The sequence below is a fragment of the Scleropages formosus genome, chromosome 1, assembly GCF_900964775.1.
Source record: "Scleropages formosus chromosome 1, fSclFor1.1, whole genome shotgun sequence".
NCBI lineage: Eukaryota > Metazoa > Chordata > Actinopteri > Osteoglossiformes > Osteoglossidae > Scleropages > Scleropages formosus.
In genome coordinates, this window is record NC_041806.1 from 16,814,564 (window position 1) to 16,838,995 (window position 24,432).

Below are 24,432 nucleotides of genomic sequence, written 5' to 3' on the forward strand. Positions count from 1 at the left end.
ACGTCACATTTCATCACTCTCCCTCGGGGAGCGGGGGAGGGGTTGCGGGCAGTTCGGCTCGAAAGTCACCGTTACGAATATGGTTCTCGCTGCTGGAATTTTTTGAGGCGAAACTCGCGATATTATGCGATGCCTTTTGTGAAATGAAACGGTGGACAGGGGCTGTCAGTCTACTCAGCTGTTTGTACAAAGCTGAGCTACATGGTTGTTGGGGAGGGGCGGGAGCTGTGGATGGATTCCTCTCGAAGGTGTAGCACTAATATCACTCTTTCTCTTTTGCAGCAGAACATACGCTCTTAAGTGAATATTCTTCAAAGTCAGCTTTACTGCAAGCTTGCGTATCTTTAAATTAACTTAAAGTACACCAAGAAACATGGCAGTGGAATCCCTGTCATATACACAGAAAAAAAAAAACAGTGCTAAATCAGTCTGTAGAATGTTATTCATATCACAGAAACAGTCAGTTCATAAAACAACTCATCTTTGCAAGCAGTTGAGCAATTCTACATTGTACAATACACCCATCTTTCTAATTCTGGTTCAGTAACTAGCTTCCCCCCCACCCCATACACACCCTCCAATGTACATCCACTACTTTAAATCTCTGCTCCTGGAAGTCTAACCCAGACAGAGAAACAGCTTTCAATATTATTAACACACACAATGAGAAGACCTTTACGTTGATAGTGCCTGTAACCAACTTCTCAGTAGCACTTGACTCAAACATACAGTCACCATTGGTTTGAGTCTTGCCAAAGAGGTATCTGTACAGGTCTCCATTCAGAGTTTGGGAAAGGGTTAGTGAAATGGGGGCTTGGACCCTGAGGGAATGGGATGATTTGTGTGCAAGAGACAAAACGGGAGCTACTTCAGGGTTTTTCCTTCAGCCACCATCTCTACCACAATTTGTAGGAGGTCCAGGGAGCATGTCTCCAGCCACCACAGCTAGAAGGAGCACAAGAAATAACTGAGGGCAGAAGTAGGGGCAGGAGTAAGGGAAGATGAAAAGCAGGAATAAGAAAGGAAGTGGGTGTTCACCTGGGAAAAAAAGCTCATTTCCAAAAACCATAAAAAAGTAGAAATAACCAAAAACTATTCATAATGAATCAACATTTATAAGAATGAAGAATAAAATAATGGGAAAACAAAGTTGTGATCTTAAGGGGTATGTTCAGTGGGGAAAGCTTGGTCAATCTTCAGAGCTAGAGGAAGAGTCTGAGTTTTTGGGCGCCATGATGACATCCTCCAAGATGGCTGCCTCCCTGTCAGAGCTCTCATATCCACCCTGTGACAGGCAGTCACCCCCATCCATCTCTAGAGCCCCCCCCTGCATTTTGATGTCAAAAGGTGGTGTCAGGAAGTGTCGAGAGGCAAGATTGCTGCTGTCTTCTAGACCTTCGTCATCCATCATGTAAGCGCCATCTGACACAAGGGTTTCACTTCCACCTCCACCCAGCAATGGGTCCTCAACTTGGCCTTGGGGTGGTGTGGTATAATAGCATCCTCCTTTAGGAACAATGTGGTGTTGGGACAGGAGCCGATGGAACATGCTCTCTGGGAGAAAGCCCTGCAAGCCCAAAAACAGAAAGACAATTTAGGCAACATGGCTAAATTAAGCAGCTAATCAGAAGGAAGGGTCTATGTCAACTCACCGAGCTGCGAACTGCTTCAGCCCACTCAGGTGACACAGCATAGCTGGGGTGGTCTTCCAAATACTCCTTCAGGTCAAGCAGGGCAATAGCCCCTCCAAGCTAAGAGGGAATCATTTCAGACAGTCAATATGTAAGTTCAAGAGTAAACATCCAAAAAATGATTTTGAAACAGCTCACTCACCTTCTTGCCTGTTTTCATGTCTATGATTTTCACCTTCTCACTGCCTGTAAAAACCAAAGCCTCTTTCACCTTGTCACTCTTCTTCTTTCGCCTTTTCTTCCTCTGCATGCGGCTGTTCTCCAGGAGCTGCATGGACAAAGTAGAGGGACTGAGAGCACATCTTACCAAAATGGCATCGCTAACATTTTTTTGATTCTCAGTACACATTGGGACACGTACAAATATCAAACTGTGGCACTCATACAGTGGTTTTGTACCTCCAACATGCCTCCTTCCACCTCATACTCAGGGTTTTCCTTCAGCCAGTGAGCCAGGTTCTTCCGGCGTGGGGCGCTTTCGCCAGTCAGCACCGTGCCCGTCACCACATGGACCACCGGCACCGGAGAGTCCTGCTCTGACAGCTGTGCCAATGAAGAACCAAAAAGAATTAAAGAACGATCTGTTTAGTCTGTCTCAATGCTGTCGGAGATGCACATGGTATCACTTTTCACACAGCTTACAAGAACTGCGAACGTGGGTATTTCAGAACACAGTGTTTCTCCGAGGACATATAGCCTGCAGTTGTGAGAAGTTACAGCGCTGAAGTCTGGTTCACCCATAGTGTGTGAGTGATACAGAGAGAGAGTGTTCCACTGATGTTTGGATGAGTGACCCATTGTAAGTAGTGTATCTAGCGGTGTAAGTCACCTTGGTGAATAAGGTGTGTGGGCTGATAACACTAATAGTTCATTGGAAGTCGCTTTGGAGAAAAGCATCTGCTAAATAAATAAATGTAAGTCTATATTTTGGCAAGTGTGATAAAGTGTGAGCCTGTTGGTAAACATCATTGTACCTCTGGCTCCCTGCGCTTCTTACGGCCACTGCCCTCGCCTCCAGAGCCATTGGGTAGCAGGGCTTGTTTGGAGAAGGTCAGCTTCAGCCCCTCCTCCTTCAAGACAGGTGGGGTGGATTGGGAAATGGAGTAAGTTGCCTGGTAATCTGTACTACTGCCTCAACCTCAGGATGTCCATAGCGCTCACTCACCTTCAGCAGTTTGACAGTGAACTCCGTGTCTTGCACATTTGTGCTCTCTCCAGATGGGCCACCCTTTCGGATCAGGCGTGTGTAGCTTAGCTCATCAGTACCAACCTGCTCCTCCAGAGCAGTGTTGGGCTGGAGTTCGGAAATGTAACGCCTCCCTACTGGCCAGCGCCCAGTCAACACTGTTGTGCACACACTTTCCAGGCGGTTTATCAGTACGCGATCCTGTAACAAATTTCAGTTCAGAAATCAGTTTCACCCACAAGAATCAATGTGTTACAGGGACACCAAGATAGATCTCAGCTAATATCCAAATTAAAGGAAAACAGAAAAGTTAAATTTACTAAAACTAATTCATATTTGTTCTATTGTTATATATGAGCTAGAGATTCACTCCATTTCTGACTTAGAAGCACTTTCATTCACATTGCCAAGTATAATGTTAAAACAAAGTTGAGCTGATTTATCTGAATATGACTTGAAGGATTTTTCAAAAATCCTTCATGAGTTTATCAACTTCAGCTTTTTCCTAACCGTGTGACTATTAGTTTGGGTGCTGTAACTGAAGGGGTATATTAACAACTGGTACCACATTAATATCAAAGAAACCACATGAAAAAAGCTGACTAAATGTTTCAAGCAAAATATGTGTGTGTAGATAATTATTTCCTAGCCAATTAAACATGACAAAAGTGAATTTTTTCCTTAATATGGATTCAGTAACTTTCGTGTGATGATAATTTGTTCTATTAGATCAAGGCACATAAACAGTTGTTCCTCAAGAAAGGATTCCAAAAATGTACTAGTTTTGGTCTACGCCCAATCCAAGTATGAACAGTCTGAGAAAGGAACAATAACAAACGCCTGTATACAATTTCATGAAATCCAGAAAGCACGCTTACTTTGGGCCAATCAGCTCTCAATGGGTCCCCAAGAGTGTCAAGGGGTGCACCATCCTGAGAGGGTGTCATGGACAGGATGCTATTCTCATCCACATCACAAAGTTTCATAGCACCAGGACGGGGAAGCTCAGTAGGGAGTTCCAGAGCTGAAACTGTAGGGATGATAGAGTGAAACTGCCAGTTTAATGACAAGGGACAACACAAAATCAGAGTAATAGTAACATGCAGCACTATAGTCAAATACTACATAATGGTTGTAAACGGAAGCAACACAGGAAGGGTTAACTAATCTGAAATATTCCTACCACTTTTCTCCAGAAATCAGTGTTGTTTCATTACTTAATGTTGTATAACCAAATTTCGCTGACTTGAGCATTTTGAGAAGTACAAACAATTTACTAATACACTATACCATTAACAAGATACTGAATTCAAAAATGGGGGGGGGGCGCGGTAGCGCAGTGGGTTGGACCGGGTCCTGCTCTCCGGTGGGTCTGGGGTTCGAGTCCCGCTTGGAGTGCCTTGCAACGGACTGGCATCCCGTCCTGGGTGTGTCCCCTCCCCTTCCAGCCTTACGCCGTGTGTCGCCGAATTAGGCTCTGGCTCCCCGCAACCCCGTATGGGACGAGCGGTTCAGAAAGTGTGTGTGTGTGTGTGTGTGTGTGTGTGTGTGTGTGTGTGAGAATTTGAAGAAACATTAGCAGACTACCATGTAAACAAGTAATTTATGGCCTCCTCTTTTTGTTCCATTTCCACTCACCTCTTTCCCGGTCCCCTTCTGCCTCACTATCGCCACTTTCATCAGAACTGCCCGATCGTCTAGAAGAAGTGGAGTCGGAGTCAGACTCGGAATCTGAATTGGACTGCATGCTGTCTCCTTCCCCTCCTCGGTGCCGACCCCCTCTTCCTCCCTCTCCTTTGCCCTTCTTCCAGCCCCAGCGGCCACGGGCTTTGCTGATAGTGACATCCGGATGTGAGAGGAATTGGGAGGGGGAGTCTGTAAGGTGAGGGGAGTCCAGCCCTGCTGCACCAGCACCCAAGCCCTCCCCAAGCAAGCGGGACTCTGTCTCCTCCTCCTTCACTTTAAGCCCCTCATCTGCATGCAAACCATGGAGTGAAGGGGTGGAACTGCGGGAGGCAGGCCGAGCCTGGTTATGGAGGTAGTCCAGACGGGCCTGCTGGAAGGAGAAATCTGAGTCGCGGAAGATGGAGAGCTCTGTACGGCTGACGCCGTGCCTATCGGCACCCAGCAGCAGCTCACGGTCATGCTGCGGTGTACGCCACCAAGGAGGCAGCTCTGCACTAGGCTGCACCAGCAAGAGGCGCTCCTCCAGTGTAGGATGGGGCAGAACCTGCTCACGGAGTCGACTCAGCAGGCCGATACGGTACAGGGTGCGAGAAGCTCTCTCTTCGGTGATGGGAGCCAGCGATTGATCCGCCATCTCTGTGTGAAATGAAAATTAAATTGTTTAAAAAAACCATCATGAACACAAAAAATTAATGCCACTAAATGAAGCAGCCATCGTTCCATTACAGCTGACTGCATTGGAAACATCCGATGTCTTCTGAGGCAAACTAAATGAAACCTAGTGTTTAACTTAATGCACTAAATTTTAAGACATTTAAAGTATTAAGAAGGCTACAAATATAGATCACTTTGATTACAGGTTGTTTCACTTGTTTAAAAAAAAAAAAAAAAACGGTAACGTAAAACCATGCAAAGACATTTTTAATCTGTAGCCAGCTCCTAAAGAGATAAAGCCTGTTCAGAGAACTGAGCCAAAGGAAAACTTCCTCTTCTCACCATCGCCAGGTGCAGGCCGCAACCGACACACTCGTCGGCACATGGCTGTAAAACTCCTGAAGTATCGGCTCAGGTTCTCATCGGTTTTCTTGTCCAGACGAGCAAAGGTTCGGAACCTGGTCCAGTCCAGAGCGCCCTCATTCTCAGGTTCACCACTTTCTGTTTTTACTCTCTCCACACCAAATGTAGACACCACACGGTAGAAATCACTCTCCTCCCTTCTAGTCCACCTGGTACAGACATATTTATAATAAAAAAAAAAAAAAGGAAGTGGAAAATAGCAGGGTTAAAAATGTCTGCAACTTATAAATATGAGAATTTACCAAACTTTGGAAGCAAAAAATTTGCACGTTGACCATTTCATGACTTGTAATGACAAATATACATTATTATACCATGTTCTGCAACAATCAAGTGTGCCATGCTGAGGTTTTTGACTGCGCTCTACCCAAGAGACACTGGGTACCTCTGCTGCCGCTCCTGGCGGGCGATCTCCTTCAGCTTGGAGGCTTGCTCACATCTCCGCCGCCGCCGGTCGCCCTTTTCTGCTGCCTCAATCTTCAGTTGTTCTCGTCGGTAGCTGCGCTGGTATGCTGTAATCAGCTTGCGCAGCCTGGCAGTGAGTGAGGAGCTTGATGGCCATTCACAGACTCCTGCCTGGCCTGAGGATGGAACCTCATCTGTGCTGGTCCCAGCCCTGTCAACCACGCAGACCTCCTCGTCCAGAGTCAAGGCATCCATCTGCTTGCGGGGGACAGTTATTCATAAGCACACTTAATAGATATGAACTGAAAGAATGTGGGAAAACAGGATCAGCCTCTCCGCTCACCTCCTCGTAGGCGTCTTTGGTCTGTCGTATCACTGGTTTAAACTCTGGGTCCTCTGAGTACTTGTCATATTCTCCACTATAACAGAAAATAAGTCATTCGAGTTAGCTTTTCTCCCCCCCCCAGAGTGAACCAAAAGAAAAATAAATAATATTTTTAAGAATCATGTACAGGCAGTCCCCGAGTTACAAACATCTGACTTACATACAACCCGAACTTACAAACTTACTGACTGGAAGTTAATTTTTGTCACCCCACAGTAAAAAAAAAAAATCAAATGAAAACTTCACAATTAAGCCTATTAAAAATTAGAGATACTGTATATACAATGGTTTGTAATAAGAAAGAAGTGCTACTTTGCGAAGTGCATCAAAACACTGCGTGTTTACAGCGGTTTGTCAGCTCACAGGTGGGGCGTGAGCCCAAGGTAGGACAGACTTCCTTCTTTTCCTGTTAACAGTGTGTTGTGTGTTACTGTATTTGGTTTTAATTTTTTTGTTTTTACCCTCCTAACCATGGCACCAAAGCGTAAATGTGATGCAAGTGATGGTGATGCATCTAAGAAACAGAAAACGATCACGACTGAAACTAAAGTGGAAATCATGAAGTGAAAGGTGAAACACCAAAGAACACTGGAAAAGCAAACAGTTTCTTTAATGTTTTGCGTGGGCACACACGCACGCGCACACTCTCCCCCTCTCAGAGAGCACTCAGCTACAAAAGACTTTCTCCCCATTTGCAGAATCTCACTCCAGACAACCCCACCCCCCCAATCGTTCCCCAGTTCGCCCGCCTTGTCCCTCGATCACAATTTTGGATCCTCGTCCTCTCCGGTTCGCCAGTCGATCAACCGGCCATTTGCCCGTCTCCGACCGTGAGAACACACCTAGTCCTTTGATTCTGAATAAACGATTCTGAACTTGGGTCCAGCCTCCTCCGTGTCCTCTGTTCATCATGACAGTAGTAACATTTATTATCTCTTTCCATCTCTCTTATAAATACTGTAGTTACATTTATCATCTTTAGATCATTACATTGTATTATTACTATATTGTTATATTAAAGATGTTTTAGTGTATCCAGATACATTTCTTTAATGTTTTTTCATGCACAGAAAGGTATATCATATACTAAGACAAACATTTGATAAACTGACATTAGATACCCACCGTATCTAACTGTTGCAACTTGCGTCAAAATCCGACTTAAAAAGACAGACTGAGGACACAGAATTCATCCGCAATTCGGGGACTGCCTGTATCTGCCTTCTAATGCATGGCCTCATGAATTGACCATAATGGTACTGAGTAGTATTGAACTTGGTCTGTACCAACATATTTCCCCCTCCTCCTTGTTTCTACATATTTATTTTTTCAGTTTCTTCACTATATTCATTTTGTATGCTGCTGGAACCTAGTGCAACTTCCCTCCGAGAATTAACGCAGTTTTCATACATAATGAAGAAAGAAAGACAATTTATCTGTACCCTTCAGCGAAGAACAAAGTCTCCGAAATCACTTCAATATAAAAATCAATAAAAAGTACATATATAAAATCAAGGTAAGAATGGCTCTTTGCATAAAAGAATTAAGAAACATTTAAAGAAGAAGCTAAATATGACATACTCACCCATCACCAAGATCAACATCAGCGGAGTGCTGCTCAGCATCAATTGCCTGGTCATCAGGACGGCCAGCTCTCTCCAGGAAGCACAGACAGGGGTCTGCTCGCATTGTTGTGTACATCTCGTATCCTGAGAGAGACATGATTCTGCATAAGTGTTCAACCAGTACCATACAGAGGTGGCATAGAACAAATATTCAGTAAGGATGCACAGTTCCATACTAAATGCTTCCTTTCCGCACAAAAAAAAAAAAAAATTCTGTAGCTATACGTCAACAATATATCAAAACTTTCTTCCGAAATAGCGGCAGTTTCGCAAGGATGATTCAGCCCTTCCAGACAGCACTGCGTATACTCGGGCACTGGGTAGAAACTATGTCTTACTATAGAGGAAGAAAAGCAACATATTATTACAAAAAATTAAGTTGGCACAAACACCATTCCCTTCATAGTTTCTACATACCATGTTTGAAGACACCAATGAGCAAGGACCGATCCGCCTCCACATCCCACCAAGACGCTGGCACCTCCAGCTGCTCCATCTCTGGCATCCAGATATCAACATCCCTGCAGTGGAGGAAGAACCCAGGGGCGTCAGGATCGCAAGTGAGGTCTGGTAAAGGTACAGACCATAAGCCACTAACTTCAGCTTGCATTTAAAATGTAGAAAATTGTTATAAATATTGCAGCAAAATTGGCAAGATATCAATTTGGACCCCTGCAGAACTTATGTATTGAAATGTGGGAGTTTTAGCATAGATTCCTGACACCTCTAGATAGGGCCTTGAGGAATGAAGTAATTCCAGTGGAGGAAATCTACTACTTTGTTAAGCAAGCATGACCCATGGACAAATAGTACTGCTCACAGCAATAACCACATAAAGAATATCAGCGGCTTTCAAAGTGAACTCTACAGACACAAAAAAGCTACAATTAGCATAATCAAAACGATCACCTGCACAGCGCAGAGCAGACCTGTGACAGTCCTACAGTTATATGAAGCATGTTGCTCTTTGCTTCTTAAGTCATCTTGGTCGACTACAGTTCATTGCTCACATCTTACAGCTGCTAAGCAGACTTAGCAATATCACTTTCAGGTGACACAGAGCAGCCAGCAAACTGGGATGAGTACCTGGCATCAGCTCCACGCAGCACACTCTCTGCATGGTCTCCAATCACCTCCTGCCTGAGGTAGTACAGCATGCGCACCCTTAGCAGCACCCTGCAGGATGAGAGACAAATCACTACACACCACACACCAACAAAGACTGAAGGGCACCGATAAACAGGCAGCATTAGCCTTGGTTGACTGTTTACATGGGCAGAACGGTGGCACAGTAGATAGTGCTAGTGCGTCAGCACTCAGGCCAAGTTTACGTTTCCCTTGGGTTCCAGGTTAACTGCGAACTCCAAGTTGCCGTGTGTGTGTGTTACATTGCCCTGCTGTGTGGACGGGTATATAAATATGAAAAGCTTGGAGTAGCGCATCTGGAATTGCAAGTTGCCAGTTAAGCACAAATCAATAATAAGACATCCCCTCTTTCTGAGTTCACATTTCCATAGGCAAACCACTGTGTGCTAACAAAACTTGGGCAAAACGACCCAAGTCATTATTACATCCACACACAGAAATACCTACTTGTTACACTGGTGTTTGAGGTGTTTGCGATAGCTGTCATCTAGCAGGAGGGAGTCAGGGTTGTACTTGCGGATCCACTCCACCTTCTGCACGTCAAAGGAGCTCTGCGCCTTCACCCGCTTCCCCTTGCGCCCACGGGGCACAGGAATTGAGAGACCTGGAACAAACAGACCACCATTAGAGGACACACCAGAAATGCAGGAAAAGCACACAGCAGCAGGGTTTGGCATAGCGTCAGGCAGGGGGGCCGTACCAGAGTGGTTGAGAAGTGTGTGGGGAGCCTTGCCATTCTCAGGAGGTGTGATGAGCTCCCAGATAAAGCTCTTGATGTTCTCGTCACCACGGTAATGCAGCAGACAGAAGACAAGGATCACTCTGCAAATTGTTTCCACGTCACGCTCACCCAGTCGTCGTTTGCATCTTGCATGGGACAAGATTTCCCGCCAGCGTCCCCAGCTGGACAGGTAGAGAAAAGATAAGAATGACTCTGGCAATCACTGACTGTACAGACAGACAGGTGCAACACCGTGAACCAATGCAAAGCAAGCGCTCATACCCGTATACCAACAGGTGCTTCTCCACTCGGAAACAGTCAGTCCGCCCATAGCCTCCTCCAGAGTGGCGGTCAGACCGGCGGGATGAGCGAGCGTGTCGGGAGTTGTGGGGTGGGTACTCATCATCACTGTCCAGGTCCGAGAGGTCAGCCCCGCCCTCACCTCGAAGGGAGAACTGCCGAGTCTGCTTCCTCACCCTGGGTGTGTCAATGACCAAAGTGTTCTACAAGAGGAGGATGAGAAGGTAAAGATATGCAAAAATACACCAAGCAACAAACTAAACACACTCATGAACATAACACACCTTTCTGTTGATACTGTCAAAGTCTATATCTGCCTTCTTGGCCCACTTCTGCCAGAATTCAGGATCGTCCAGCGCAATGTCGGTCCGATTCTCCGATGCCACAAAACTGGCCTGGGGGGGGGGGGGAATGCCAGTAATTTACACATCACTGAGGTGAAACAGCAGACAAAACACAATGAGGCGTAAACACAAAGACAGACCTTGGAGAAGGTGGAGCCCTTTCCCTCACTCTCAATGGTTATGGTGGTGGCTCTTCTCTGGAGAATCTGGTCAATGTCCTCCTCGCAGAAGCGACTGCCCTCATCCCCCTCATCCATGATGGCTGCGTATGCCCCCTTCCTCAGCAGGTCCTCAATTTCCTTCTTGGAAAACTGCTGGATCTGCAGAGAGATTGGGAACAAGGCAATTGCATCACAGTCCTATACCATCTCTTATGGTTCTCAAAAAAAAAAAAAAAAAAAAAAAAAAAAAAAAAAAAAAAAAATCACATTACAATTATAAAACACTAGGCCCAATCTTCCAAGCCCAAGGAGCTGGTGAGACTGCACAATGTGACCTACCCCATTAACACTGCTGTCCTTGTTGCTGCTCATGCTTTGCAAAACTGCTCGGTCCAAACCCAGCTTAAGACTCGCCTTGTCCAACATCTCCCGCTCGTATGAGTTCCTGGTAATGAGGCGGTATACCTTTACCGCCTTGGACTGGCCAATGCGGTGACAGCGGGCCTGTGCCTATAGTAGAAAGAGCGTCAAAGAAACAAGGCCAACAGTAAACGGTGAACAAGAAAAGCTATCAAAGTGCAGGTGTCCAAGGGAGGAAGCTCACCTGGAGGTCATTCTGGGGGTTCCAGTCAGAATCAAAGATGACACAGGTGTCTGCAGCAGTTAAATTAATACCCAGACCTCCAGCTCGGGTGCACAGCAGGAAGACAAAACGGTCAGAGTCTGGCCTACTAAAGCGGTCAATGGCTGCCTGGCGCAGATTTCCACGCACACGTCCATCAATACGCTCATACAGGTACCTGCAAATGTTAAATGTGTAAGAAACTGTTTTTAAAAAAAACCACCACACACACACAAGAAGGAAGCAGCATCTGGGGTTGATGGTACCTCTTGTGGATGAGGTAGTCCTCTAGGATGTCCAGGCACCGTACCATCTGGGAAAAAATGAGCACCTTGTGGCCCCCTGCTTTCAGGCGCGGCAACAGCTTGTCCAACAGGACGAGTTTCCCTGCTGAACGCACCAGGGCCTGAAGGTGGAAGTCAGGGGCCAAGGGGTCATATACCTCCCTCAGCTCTGCCACAATTTTCTCCTCTGCTCCTGATAGGGACAGCGGGAACAAGACAATTGTAATACTGGGTACCTGTGATGAGGAAAAGTATGGATGGAACAGTGGCTGGGTACCTGTGATGAGGTAGGGGTGATTACAGCACTTGCGCAGCTCCATCATTGTGTTGAGCAGGTTGGGCACGTTACTGTTTTGTGTGGCTCCCAGGCTCAGGAAGCTGAAATTGCGCTCTAGGATGGCTCGGTAGTACTTTTTCTGCACATCTGTCAACTCAACCTGGGGGGGGGGAGAGAAAAAAAAAGAAAAATTAGCCCCATTGGCTCAACGACACCTGATGACCATCTTCCCCTCACCTTCAGGTCTATTTAATCAAATGCACCTCAATAATGGTTTCCTGCTTGGGAGCAAGATTTTTCTCTACATCCTCTTTCAGTCTCCGCAACATCATCGGCTTAAGGATGGACTGCAGTTTCTGGACCTGAGAAACAAACAGGAAAATGGTACATTCACTACAACTGGGAAGAAACGGTGGTGCTCTTTGTTGCAATACGCATGTGAACGCGCACACACACCTGCTCCTCCGTCTTGAGGTCACCGAAGTCCCGTAGGAAGTCCGTCTCCGAGGGAAACTGAGCAGGCTCCAGAAAGTGGAGCAGGCTGAAGAGTTCCTCCACCGTGTTCTGGAGTGGAGTACCTGTCAGGAGCACCTTATGTTCCTGGAACACGTCAGTGGGAGAGGCTGTGCTGTAACGTACTGCAGGAGGTAGGATTTTCCACAGGACAGACCTCAGAGCCGCCAGTATACCTGCCCCAATTTCTGTCCCTGTAACTGTAATGCTGAATGAGACCATGCACACAGTAAAGGACTAGTTACCAGCTCAAGCATCTTGAGGCTGTCCAGAAGCTTGCAGTTGCGGTTTTTCAGCCTGTGGGCCTCATCAATGATCACGCAGCGCCAGGAAATCTCCCGCAGCTCAGGGCAATCGGACAGCACCATCTCAAAGGTGGTGATGAGGGCATCAAATTTGTACGCTCCTGGTATTAAGTGGCCCTACCAAGAAGCAGAGGCAGGATTTAACTGGATTGCAGAATTTAACCATTTAATGAAATGTGTGCCACACATTCCTGTGTCTACAAGTCGCACAGCCCACAGAATGCATGTACATATCCCCTCGCATTCCTTGCACGGGCCACACCTTCTCATCTTTGCAGTACATCTCGTACTGCTGGATCATCTGCCTGCTGGCTAGGCTGCCATGATAGACGATGGCATTCATATCTGTCCAGCTGGCAAACTCGCGTTCCCAGTTGGTAATGGTGGACAGGGGAGCAATGATAAGGAAGGGGCCCTGCACACCAGCTGCAAAGACCTCGGAAAGCAGGACGATAGACTGGATGGTCTTTCCCAAACCCATCTCATCTGCCAGGATACAGTTCTGCCTGGAAGACAGGAAATGAGTCAATCAGGGCAGTCCTTGAAACGCTGCAGCTAAATTAAGTTTTAACAAGTACGCCATCACCTAAAGTGCTGGAACGCATCTTTGGAGCAATTTTACAGCTAGAAAAAACCCTTGGAATCCACAGATAAACAGTGCTGTACTAAGGGTTTTACTGAATTAGACAAAGTAAGGGACCGAGTACCTGTTATACCAATTGAAGAGAAGCCAGTTGACCCCCTCCAGCTGATATTCTCTCAGTGTGTTCCCATTTTTGTAAACACGGGACTCCTCCAGCTTCTTCCAGGAGTTTGCAGGGGGGCGAGGCTATTGTAAGATGAGAAACTACATTTCAGTTGAGAAACCAACAGGAGGCCAGTTGGGTGTTCAACGTCCAAGAAACAGACGTTCAATTAGACATTCAATTCCGCATTCTTTTAATTCTCAAAAATTACTCTGCTCTTCTGAAACACAAGTCTAAAATTTTGTAATTTCTCAACAATTATTTGACTCATGCCAGTATTAATGTGCCGCAGCTAAATTAATGTTTTGGTGTATTAGAATGAAGTACTGTAGCCTATTCAGAGCACAGTGATTCATTGGAAAAACAAATATGAATAACTACAATATAAGAAACGCGAAACAGAAAGAACAATGGGCACAAGTACAAATTTTGCAACTCACGGTTCTCTTTAAGCGAGGCTGGCGCTCCTGGATCTTCCTGAACTCCTCAATCTTGGAGTCATCCACATCTTCCTTCAGCTCCCAGGTAGCATCCTCATATGGCAGGGAGCACCATTTAACGAGGTAGTAAACCAGTGGCTGTGATCAGAACAAAAACTTTACATTAACATGACGTTCAGGAAAAGGACATCTTCACACAAGCCACACTAGAAAAAAAAAACCACAGATTCCATAGGCTGCAATCCCTTGAAATACTGATAATTATACAAACAGGGATACAACGTTTATACTGTGTTGCTGTCTTTTTGCCACCTTGGCCACCCAAAGAAAAAGTCTCTCAGACTACAGAAATCAAGAAGAGCAATTCACATCTCACCTCTCCATTGTCCTTGTCCACACTGTGAGACTCATCTAGAATACGGTCCACCTCCACATAGTCTGGGTTAAAAGGCTCCTCTTCCTGGGGGGGGGGGTTAAAGGAGCAGATGGGGGCAGTAACAATGAGTACATCACGTACAGCAGCAGTTTCGTCACCGCATGCTTTAACACTAAGTGACTGGGTGCAACACATCAACACACATGGAAAAACTCACCTCCTGAAAAACATGCCGCATCTGGGCCTGTTTGGTTTTGAACCTCTTCAGCTTCTGATGGATCCTTTTGTCCTTCTCCAGCTGCTCCAGAGTAGCCCATTCACAGTGCATATATGAGCTAGGAGAACACACAAACACATATGATTTGTATCCACGCGGCAGTAAGGTCTGGAACAACCAGTCATAAAAACATGTCAACTCAATACACAGCTATTCATGAGAAGGGTGAGACACATACTAGTTCTTGTACTTGACAAAGAACTCCTCCACATTGATGTACTGCCCTGGAGAGACCTGTGAAACAAGACACAAAGTGTGAAAACAACTACTATGATGTCACAAAGTTGCCATGTAATGATCTAAGATTTACCTCCTTCTTGGTGATTCTCATGGACAGAACTTTGTCCACAATGGCTGCATCTTCTTCACTGGGATTTTCCTATCATGAAAATACACATACATACAGATTAATCCAATCCTGTTCTACTTTCTGATCTCAGATAGTCACACAGCCCTTATGCCGTGCTGTATCCCACCACAATCTACAAAACCAAGGGTACAACATCTGTACTTGCAGATGTCCTCACCACAAAGAACTGCATGCTGGGAAGTCCATCCCCATCCATTCCTGAATATTCCTGCAGCTCCTCCCCCAGAGACTGGCCCTGCCTTACGCTCAGGGATGCTCCCATGGTCGTTGTGGTGACGTCCACCTCCTCCTCTGGCTCATCCTCATCATCAGTGATTTTAATGTCCAGGTCCTCTGTATACTTCTTCCTCTTGATCTGCCGGTTTGAGCGTCTCTTCTGAAAAGACAAGAAAAAAAGTTACAGCAGCCACTCAACTTACAAAGGAGAAAACCTGCAAAATGAACCAAAAAAGAGGCTCAGACCAAAAATAATGATGAGATCAAAAACATAACTCTTCAGAACAAATTTCAACTTTGACTGGAAATAACAAATGTGAAGAAAATTGCTGGAAAAATCCAGTTTTCAACTGTGTTATTTAGATGTTGCAGTGGATGCACAGATCTTTGTCATCAGCAGTCATGTCTTTCTCTGCATAGCAATATTGTTGGCTTTAAAGTCACTATAGCAAGTTACAGCCCAAAGTCTACAATTCTACCTGCAGCATGTCTTCCTGCAAGGTGTGTGGGGAGGCTGGCGGGCTGAGCTCCCCATCGGAGTGGTCCGATGAGCCCATTCGCTTTCTTTTCTTCCCCCCGACTGGTGTGATGGTGCTGTGAAGAAATGACAAGACAATGAAAAACACCCAGAACAGAAATTAACAACTAATTGTGAAAGGTTGCAATCAAACAGATCTGAACCACCATTACTGCAAAATTGTCCAGATCTTCACGGTCACCATAAGATAAAAGAACTATGAGGAAAAGACCAGAATCATACTTAGCCTTCGCCTTGCTTTTGTTCTTGCTTCCTCCAGTACTCCCAGATCCTCCTGTCCCAGCCATTCCAACAGCTGTCTTCCCCTTCCCTTTCTTCTCTCCTGAGCCACTCTTCCCACCAAGGGTGGAGTCATTCTTTTTCTTGCCCCCACCTCCTCCACCCTTCTTCTTTCCCCCTGCTGTACCACCCCCTATATCAGAGCCAGTGAGCTCAGCTGTGGTGGGAAGTTCATCGAGGTTGAGGACACGGGGGATGTTTCTCTCACCACGGGCCTTAGCACGGGCAATAGCCTCTGCTACAATCCTGTTTGCCTTCTCCTGCTTGCACATAGTCTCCACACGCCGCAGAGGTTCTGAGCCCTTCTGAGAGCGTGCCGCAGCTGGTGAGCTGGCTGCAGATAGGGATGATGTTGTAGTGGTGGCAACACCACCAGCTGCAGAAGTGTTAATGACCTTAACCAACGAAACAGCACCTCCTGCTGATGAGGTAGACCCAGCCTGGTGAGAGGGAAGCAAAGAGATTGCAGGATAAGGGTTCTCACAAAACAGCGTTTGTTCTAAAAGATCCATTCAAACTCGCGTGAAGGCATGGACCTTAATGTACCTGTGGCTGCAGCAGCAGTTTGAGCGGCACAGCAAGCCTCTGGCCACCCTGGCCTTGTGAGATCTGCACCACTTGAGGACTGCCACCAGAGGGAGACCCAGAGACAAGCTGAAACTGCAGGTGGACACACACACACACACACACACACACACACACACACACACACACACACACACACACACACACACACACACACACACACACACAGGTTTGTTTTACAGCACAATCCTCATGTTGCATCTTCCTCATCCCCAATTTTTGTGCTTGCACAGACCATCAACTCCGAACAAAGTGAAAAATATTAAAAATCCTATGTATGTTTTTTCCGCCAACTTCGACCATAACATTTACATTTATTCATTAAGCTAAGCTCATGCCTTTCCTCTAAAGAAACTTTCAGAAATTTTTTCATTAAAAAAGCTTACCCATTTGTAGAGCTTGCTCATTTTTAAAGGAGCAATTCGGTAAGTAGCCTGATCAAGGTTACTACAGCAAAAGGTTGGATTTGAAACTTGGCTCTTCGAGTTCAAAACAGCAACTCCAACCACTATGCAATCTACTGGCATTTAATTGTTTTCACCTTCCACCACATTCAGAAATACATCTCCTTTCTTACCTTAGATCCCTGTGCATTGGGCTGTTGCTGCACCTGCAGCTGGATGGTCAAAACTTTGGGCTGGGCACCCGGTTGGCCTGCCCTAGCCTGAGTAAGAGCCGCCAGCTGCCCCCCCTGCAGGACTAGCTTCCCTGGGAGAGAACCCAGCACCAGGCGTGGCTGCTGTTGCTGCTGAGCTGTCCCACCAACAGGTGTCCCGCTCACTGTTGCCCCGGCCACAGTCGCCACACTCCCAGTCACAGTCCCACTCTGGCCAGCGCCAGCCTGGGCAGGCTGCTGCAGCACCAGGGTGATCCTCTTGGCCTCTCCCTGGGAACAATGACAGCGAATCAGAGGTTCCTGCTGCCCCATGTGCCAAATAGAGCCATCCATCCAATCATCCAGAGTAAACAACATCCATCTACCTAAACACTGTCAAACACGACCGCTTATTCTTTGCTTACAGTAAACACTGACTTAGTTCCTACTTATCCATAACTGAGTAACAGTTTGTACAAAAATCACCTTGTGTCCTTTATTGCATGGCTTGACAGATCATTAGAAATTCTCACCTGCTGTGGGACTGTAGTAAGGGTGACCGCCTGCGGCTGGACAGCAGCACCGCTTCCTGCAGTAGTGACCTGCACTTGCGGCTGCGTCTGCATCTGCACTTGGGGCTGGGCTGCCGCCTGCATCGTCGGCTGCGCCTGCACTTGCACTGCTGGCTGCCCCTGCGCTTGGGGCAAGGAGGTCAGCAGCACCTGCTTCAGTGGCCCGTTGGGAGACTGCACAAGCCGCTGCACACCTGTTCCCACTTTCACCTGACCCTGCGTAGGTGCTGCTGCATTCAAAACTGTGCCCCCAGACACTAAGGACATGCCCGGCCTCAGCGGTGTTCCCGTCAGCACTCTAGCAATGGTGACTTTTCCAGCTGGGGAGCCTGCAGTCCCAGCCACACCTTGCAGTAGTTGTGTCTGTCCCTGGGGACCCTTGAGAATGACAATCTTGGGGGCACCTTGTGCTGCTGTCTGGGGGGCCATAGCTGTTAGCTGCTGAGGCTGCTGTGTGGCAGCAGAGACTGGAACAGCTAGGGGTGACCCCAGCAGGACTGTGGTGGCCCCACTGCTACTGGCCACGGTGAGGGGAGTTTGTTGGGTTGTTTGAGCTGAGACAGGCAAGGAACTGACAGTTACAGTCTGGGGGAGAGCAACCTGAGCTGGCTGCTGAACTGGGACAGGAGCTGGAACTGGTACTGGTTCAGGGACTGGGACAGGAGCAGAGATTAGTACAGGATCAGGGGCAGGGACAGGACTCGTGGGAATGTCAACATGTCCCAGTGCTAACTTTAGGGCCTCCTCAACAGGGTCAGAAGACCCCTGGGAAAAAGCCTCATCAGGGAGAGCATCCAGATTAAACAGCGGTGTGTCATCAAACAGGTCCATGATAGGGTCTGCCATCTTGGTCTCTTGTCCTTATGTTCCCAAATAAGAGGGGAAAAAAAAAGCCACTTCGAGGGTGTCAGTCCAGTCTAGGGATTGCTGGTCAAAACTTTGCAATAAATGAGATGCTCAGAGGGGAAAAAAAAAAAAAAGGGAACAACTGCACCAAGAATGTTCCGAATTTCTAAGATGCAGTCACCAATGATCAGTGCTGATAATTTAGTCCATTTAAGTGAAAAAATCACTTTAGTTGATCAGAGTTATTACATTTAGGTAAAGCATATTGTTTCAATAAGAATTAATTTCATCACACAAAATTTGATGTGGTTGCTCCTGCAAAAGCAACAGCCTAGAAGGAAACTCTGGAAAGAGAGAGAGAAACAGGTACAGAGGGGGGGTGCTGGCCTGTTGCTGTCGTTTTGATCCTTCTCCCCCCTCCCACCCCGCTCACACCCAGCCTCACTCAGCCCTCTCCCCCCACCAGTCTCTTCTCAAGAGTTCAGCTCCTCAGAACGAAGCGGATGGAGCGCCATCCATCTGCGAAATCATCCGCCGATGGTCATTTTCTAAAGAAAAACAAAAACATGCCGCCTAAGAACACGCAAATCACGTTACGAATTCAACAACGCTACAAATCGCATCTAAAATTCACAACACAAAAAAAAAAATTGTTTATGCCCACATATTTTTCATTCATTAGTTTAACACACACTTTTCCCAACGGAACATACAACTCAACAGTAAACAAAAGTGCATTTCTGAATTGGTCAAGAGTTACATATCCAGACAAACGGTCAAAGCGATCAGTCTGTCCAACAGACCGCCTGATCGATGGGAAATACTAAGCCGATTGTGACACATGCTGCGATGCATCTTATGAGCCAGGTACGAGATGAGGAGACGAGCGAATCCAAAAGAGATGGGTACCGAGACCATTCTAAGAATGTTGAAAGAGATATAAACAATGCATGTTATTTATAAACAAAAGAAAACAGTTACTTAAGTGCACACACAGTAATGTACATTGCCAGAACATGTTACATGGGGATCACACTGTGTTCAATATGGGTCATAAGTACTAGTGTTTACACTTACAGTACATGTGTCATGTTACATATTCAGCTCTCTCTCTCTCTCTCTCACACACACACAGTGATAATGATCAATCACTGGCTTCGGACCATTCATTCTCCCAAGGAAGGGACACTCAATCATCAACCCGGGCAACTTGCTTGTAATGTGCGGAACACACTGGTGCACCGTAACACGGTGTAAAAAACGACGAAGCGGAGCTCCTCAGCTTTGATGATGTGGAAAATAAAGAAACATGATCGAATTCTAAAAGAGAGGAGAGTGGACAGTCACAGTTGTGTGGGGGTACTGACTGTCTCACACTGACAGCCCTGGCCTGAGCCCGCGAAGCAAACCGGGAGCATCCCGAGTGGAGGAGCCACTTAGCTAGCGCGAAACAAGGAGAGAGAGCGCAAAAAGCAGGTTTACTAAATTACTGAGACAGAAAAAGGCCGCTCGGGGCTTTGCGCGACGAGGGCGCCCTGGTAGCTGGTGCTGGCCGATGCCAGACTGCCCACCGCTGGGCTCACCGCGCGTCCCGGACCGGACTCTCCATCCACCCTCCTCAACAACAATCCGCATCAAACCAGAGCAACGTGCTACAATAAGCACAGCCTCGCCGCGAACCCGCACGGCTCAGGCCGCAAAGCGCCTTCCATTCAGCCACCACTCTTTCGCTGACTACATAGCTGCCTTAAAGAGCTCCATCGGGCGCCCTAACTCTCTCCGCTTCAAAATCGGGCTGCTAAATTTACCTTTGCTTCGACACACATGGCTTTCTCCGTCTCACAACACTGTACGGGTACAGGAAACGACCAGTGGAGAGCAGGAACTAACATTCTTGCCAACACAGGCGTCGAAAGAGTTCTTCCCTAACCTCATCCGCCAAGCTGCCATTGGTCTGCGCGCGCGGTGGACGAGGACATTGCAGATTTCTATTGGCTGGGCGAGCTGCCACTCAAACTGGCCGATGGGAAAAACAGGGCGGGAGACACAAGATGGGTATCGACCGCCCGACGTTCGGTTGAGACAACAATAAATGAGGCCTAGTTGTAATGACTGGGAATTTTAAAGCCTGCTCGTGGGATTGCAGACAGGACGCGCCGCCGGACTGCCGCACGAGCGCGCGTCCTCGATCACCCAGTGTCACGTGCACGAGTTCGTAGCACGTAAACACACATTAAAAACTCGTGTCGTGTTATTTCTTCAAATACTGAATATTAAACGTAGAAAATGTATATCAAATTAATGCATATACAATACTACAGCAAAGAAAATGGTGCACGTTGTAAAATTTATGAGAACAATTTGTCAAGAAGCTCGCAAACCGATGGGAAAATGCAATGAATAAATTGCATGTACTCCGGACTTATTTTTGTTTTACATTATGAATAGACAACGTTATAACTAGTTATACAATTCGTTAATAGGTTTATGTTAATAGGATTGAAGGACTATATTGAAGTGTCCCATAGTGTGAGATTTATCTAATTCTCATTTTACAAAAAAGGACCATTCATTTTGGAGTTTAAACTAAGGTTAACACTTGCAGTCCCCTTAATATTCCATCATTTCATGTAAACTACAATCTGTTTAAAAATAGTAAACTAACAAAACTGCTTACAGTAAGTTACTAATAACCAATTTTCCTTTCTAAGAAAAGTTCCTTGCAATCTTAAACATTAAAATACATCAGTGTTTATGCTGGAAATATTGTTTTATTATTAAGGGACAAAATGTAAACACTGCCACCTGGCACTGAAAATAAATAATCTTTAATACCATTAAATATGTAAAATTCTCTTTAAACTTATATTCAGGTAGACTGCTGCTCTCACGTCCATACAAGGATTTTGCACGGCAAGTACGGTTACCGGTAAAGTACAAAATGTAGGGGTCGCAGAGAGTTGTTTTCCCACAAAGCTCCAAATGAAGTTTGCTCCATCTGTGCAACCATGAAACCTCAGAACATCACATTAGGAAATGAACATTCCACATTCTTCAGACATAACCCATGCTCGCAATCATATACAAAAGGCACACATTTATAAATACGGTATAAACTTCAAGAACACTTGACAAAGCTTCGTCTGATGTAGTCTTTTTTCCAATTGTTTATCCTTTATCAGGAATCACCTGTGAAAAACAGTGTCTCGGTAGTCCAGAGCCTCTCCAGGAAGTATAAGGTGAGAGGCAAGGCACACCCTGGGCAGGACGCTAGTCCATCACAGGACAACGACACACACAAACACACACACGTACTACAGGCAATTCACAATTACCAATTTACCTGAAACACATGTCTGGACTGTGGGAGGAAACAGGAGCACCTGCAGGAAACGCGTGTAAACATGTGATGAACACACAGAATCCGCATAGACGGAGCCCACATCCAAACTCTGAGCCTTGGAGCCGTGAAACACCAGCCCTACCGAAACATCATTGTGTTCCTTGATTTAGTTCCTGATCACTAAAGTACTTGAGAACACAAAAGTTTCTTGTTGCTCCACCGCTGGAGAGGGAACAAATAATTTCTTTAACAAATTCTGAATTGCCAAAATTTAATTAGCAGCATGGTAAATGTATGTAAAATGTATCTAATTATTACCGCCTAACTATGAGAAGGACCAAGCTCTGAATCCCTCCTGCTGTAGTACCCTTGAGAAAGATACTTCTCCTGAATTGTTACAGTAAAAATTATCCAGATTTATAAAGGAGTAAAACATTGTTATACAGCTTAACAGTTCAAAATATGGTGTAAATGCTCATGCACCGTAACTTCATGAACATCATCAGATAAAGCCTTTTATCAGCCATTACTCCGGCATTTTATTTGCTTGCTTGCGTATCTTAATATTATTAAAGAAAAAAAATGGTAGGAGGATATCGGGATTTGTCTGTCCTGTGTTTTATGCACCTACTTGAACGATGAACCTCGGTGCAGCAAGTGGTAGGGAACAAACTAGGTTTACTTGGGAGTCACATGTCTGCAGCCATGTCTCTTTCTCTTAATGTAATGCATAAATTGTACTTTTGCCCAGATGTACGTCGGTTTGGACAAAAGCGTCTGCTAAATGAATAAATGTAAATGTTAATGTAAATAAGAGGAAACATAGGTACACTTGGCTTAGTAGTGTCAGTCACTTTGGAAAATCAATAGCAAAATAAAATCTAGTGACAAAAAATCATAGCTCACTGTAACAGGCATGAAATGTTGTTTATCATCTATACAAATGAAGCCATTATTATTCTGGAATGGTCTGTATCTCAGTCACAGGGCTGAGAACAAAGAAGCTAAAAGCCTGCTATGTGCTAGTCACCCGGCCTTGTTGCCTTCACAGGGCAACGATGTAGCAGGCCGTGTTATTGCTGTAACAGTACCTTCAGGTGGCAAATCTCACAAAACTGTTATCTGTGAATTACTGCTATTTGTTCATAATTTCTGAAAAATATAATATTCAAATGTGCACAGCATTCTTCCAACCTGATTCTCGAGTACATTGCCACTCACTCTCATTTACTCCACTGTTTGACTCACCTGTTGCACCGTCTCACAATACAGCGCTTTGGAAGGACACAACACAGCACAGCTTATAGAAAGTTGTTGATAACCCTACATTTACATTAACATTTACATTTACTTATTTATCTGATGCTTTTCTCCGAAGCGACTTACCATTATTTAGCTATTCATATAGGTGGGTAAATATATAAGATACATATTCATATATATATATATGAAATTTGTGTCTATGCAACTCTACAAATACTAATTATTCAATTTGACAGAGAATATTCAAACCTGTGAGGTGAGCCTGCAATCCTGCAAGACCAGGTACTTTCAGCTGTGAGCAATGCCATTTAGTGAAAGTTAACTTACGCAACACATTTTCTTTAATAAGTGCAGAGATTTTGTTTTTTCAGTCAGCAAAAATCTACTTGATATTGTTTTTGCGTAAAAGTAACTGTGAACAATAGTTTTACAATGCATGCCGTAGCTGTGGGTTCCACACAGCTTCATAATCTCTGCAATGTTTTAAGAATTATATTCAATGCAATATAGAATAACTCTAAAGACTTGTACAATATAGATAATTACATATAACACAATTCTACATAATTCTATACATACAATACGTAGAATTATGTCGATACAATAATTATATATATACAATATAGAAAAACCAAATTATACATACAATATATACATAATTATTGGATCTACATAATTCTATACATACAATACATAGAATTATGTAGATACAATAATTATGTATATACAATATAGAAAAGCCATGAAAGCCCCTGGTGTGTGTGAATCCTACACACAGCCCTCGATTACACAGTTCCCCGCTGCGGGTTCGAGTGCCGTGCCTAACTGCTTTTGACAGGCCGCAGCATTGGACCCATGGGGGCCTGGCGGAGACGTGAGGGCCAGCCCGCCAAATTCCCCATCTGCTGCCGGAACCGCATGGGCAGGGAGCAGACGGTTTGCTGCGTTGTTGGGAGTTGCTGCTCATTTTGTTCACTGCGGCGTTTCCAGGCTGCCTCTGCCAACTCTGATAGAGTGAACTATATTTACAAACAGCAGTCAGATTAGCCAGCGTAGGGCCCCAAGACATGGTAACGTGTCCAGCAGGGAAAAGACATGACTGCACAGCCTCTCCCTCTGTATGTTAAACCTCCATGAGCTGTTGATGGTTCTCTAGTTGGTTTGCCAGTGTCAAGGGAAATATCCAAATAAATGGACATTACTGGGATCAACAACAATAACTGTAATAATAGGCATTTAACCTAAATGAACAACAGAA

At 45.5% G+C, this 24,432-nt stretch overlaps 1 protein-coding gene across 2 annotated transcripts; it reads right to left on the minus strand.

The window, feature by feature from the left end:
- Positions 1-305: 305 nt before the first annotated feature.
- Positions 306-20,455, minus strand: chd8 (chromodomain helicase DNA binding protein 8). 2 transcript variants are annotated; one of them, XM_018758021.2, is made up of 40 exons: positions 20,377-20,455; positions 17,684-19,116; positions 17,133-17,441; positions 16,517-16,630; positions 15,914-16,410; positions 15,633-15,747; positions 15,095-15,313; positions 14,878-14,946; positions 14,746-14,801; positions 14,508-14,625; positions 14,291-14,374; positions 13,915-14,052; positions 13,436-13,557; positions 12,991-13,234; positions 12,669-12,845; positions 12,367-12,510; positions 12,174-12,272; positions 11,911-12,070; positions 11,616-11,826; positions 11,332-11,527; positions 11,067-11,237; positions 10,707-10,886; positions 10,507-10,617; positions 10,205-10,425; positions 9,902-10,104; positions 9,649-9,805; positions 9,142-9,231; positions 8,473-8,576; positions 8,016-8,139; positions 6,389-6,464; positions 6,026-6,300; positions 5,560-5,789; positions 4,516-5,199; positions 3,756-3,907; positions 2,857-3,078; positions 2,666-2,761; positions 2,091-2,234; positions 1,834-1,959; positions 1,653-1,751; positions 306-1,567 (listed from the first exon to the last, which is right to left on the minus strand). In XM_018758021.2, the coding sequence occupies exons 2-40, from the start codon at positions 18,566-18,568 to the stop codon at positions 1,190-1,192; spliced, it is 7,800 nt and encodes a 2,599-aa protein (XP_018613537.1). In that variant the 5' UTR covers positions 18,569-19,116; positions 20,377-20,455; the 3' UTR covers positions 306-1,189. The 2 variants fall into 2 exon arrangements, with proteins under 2 accessions (XP_018613537.1, XP_018613536.1); XM_018758020.2 differs by having other exon boundaries at positions 6,026-6,303.
- Positions 20,456-24,432: the final 3,977 nt, after the last annotated feature.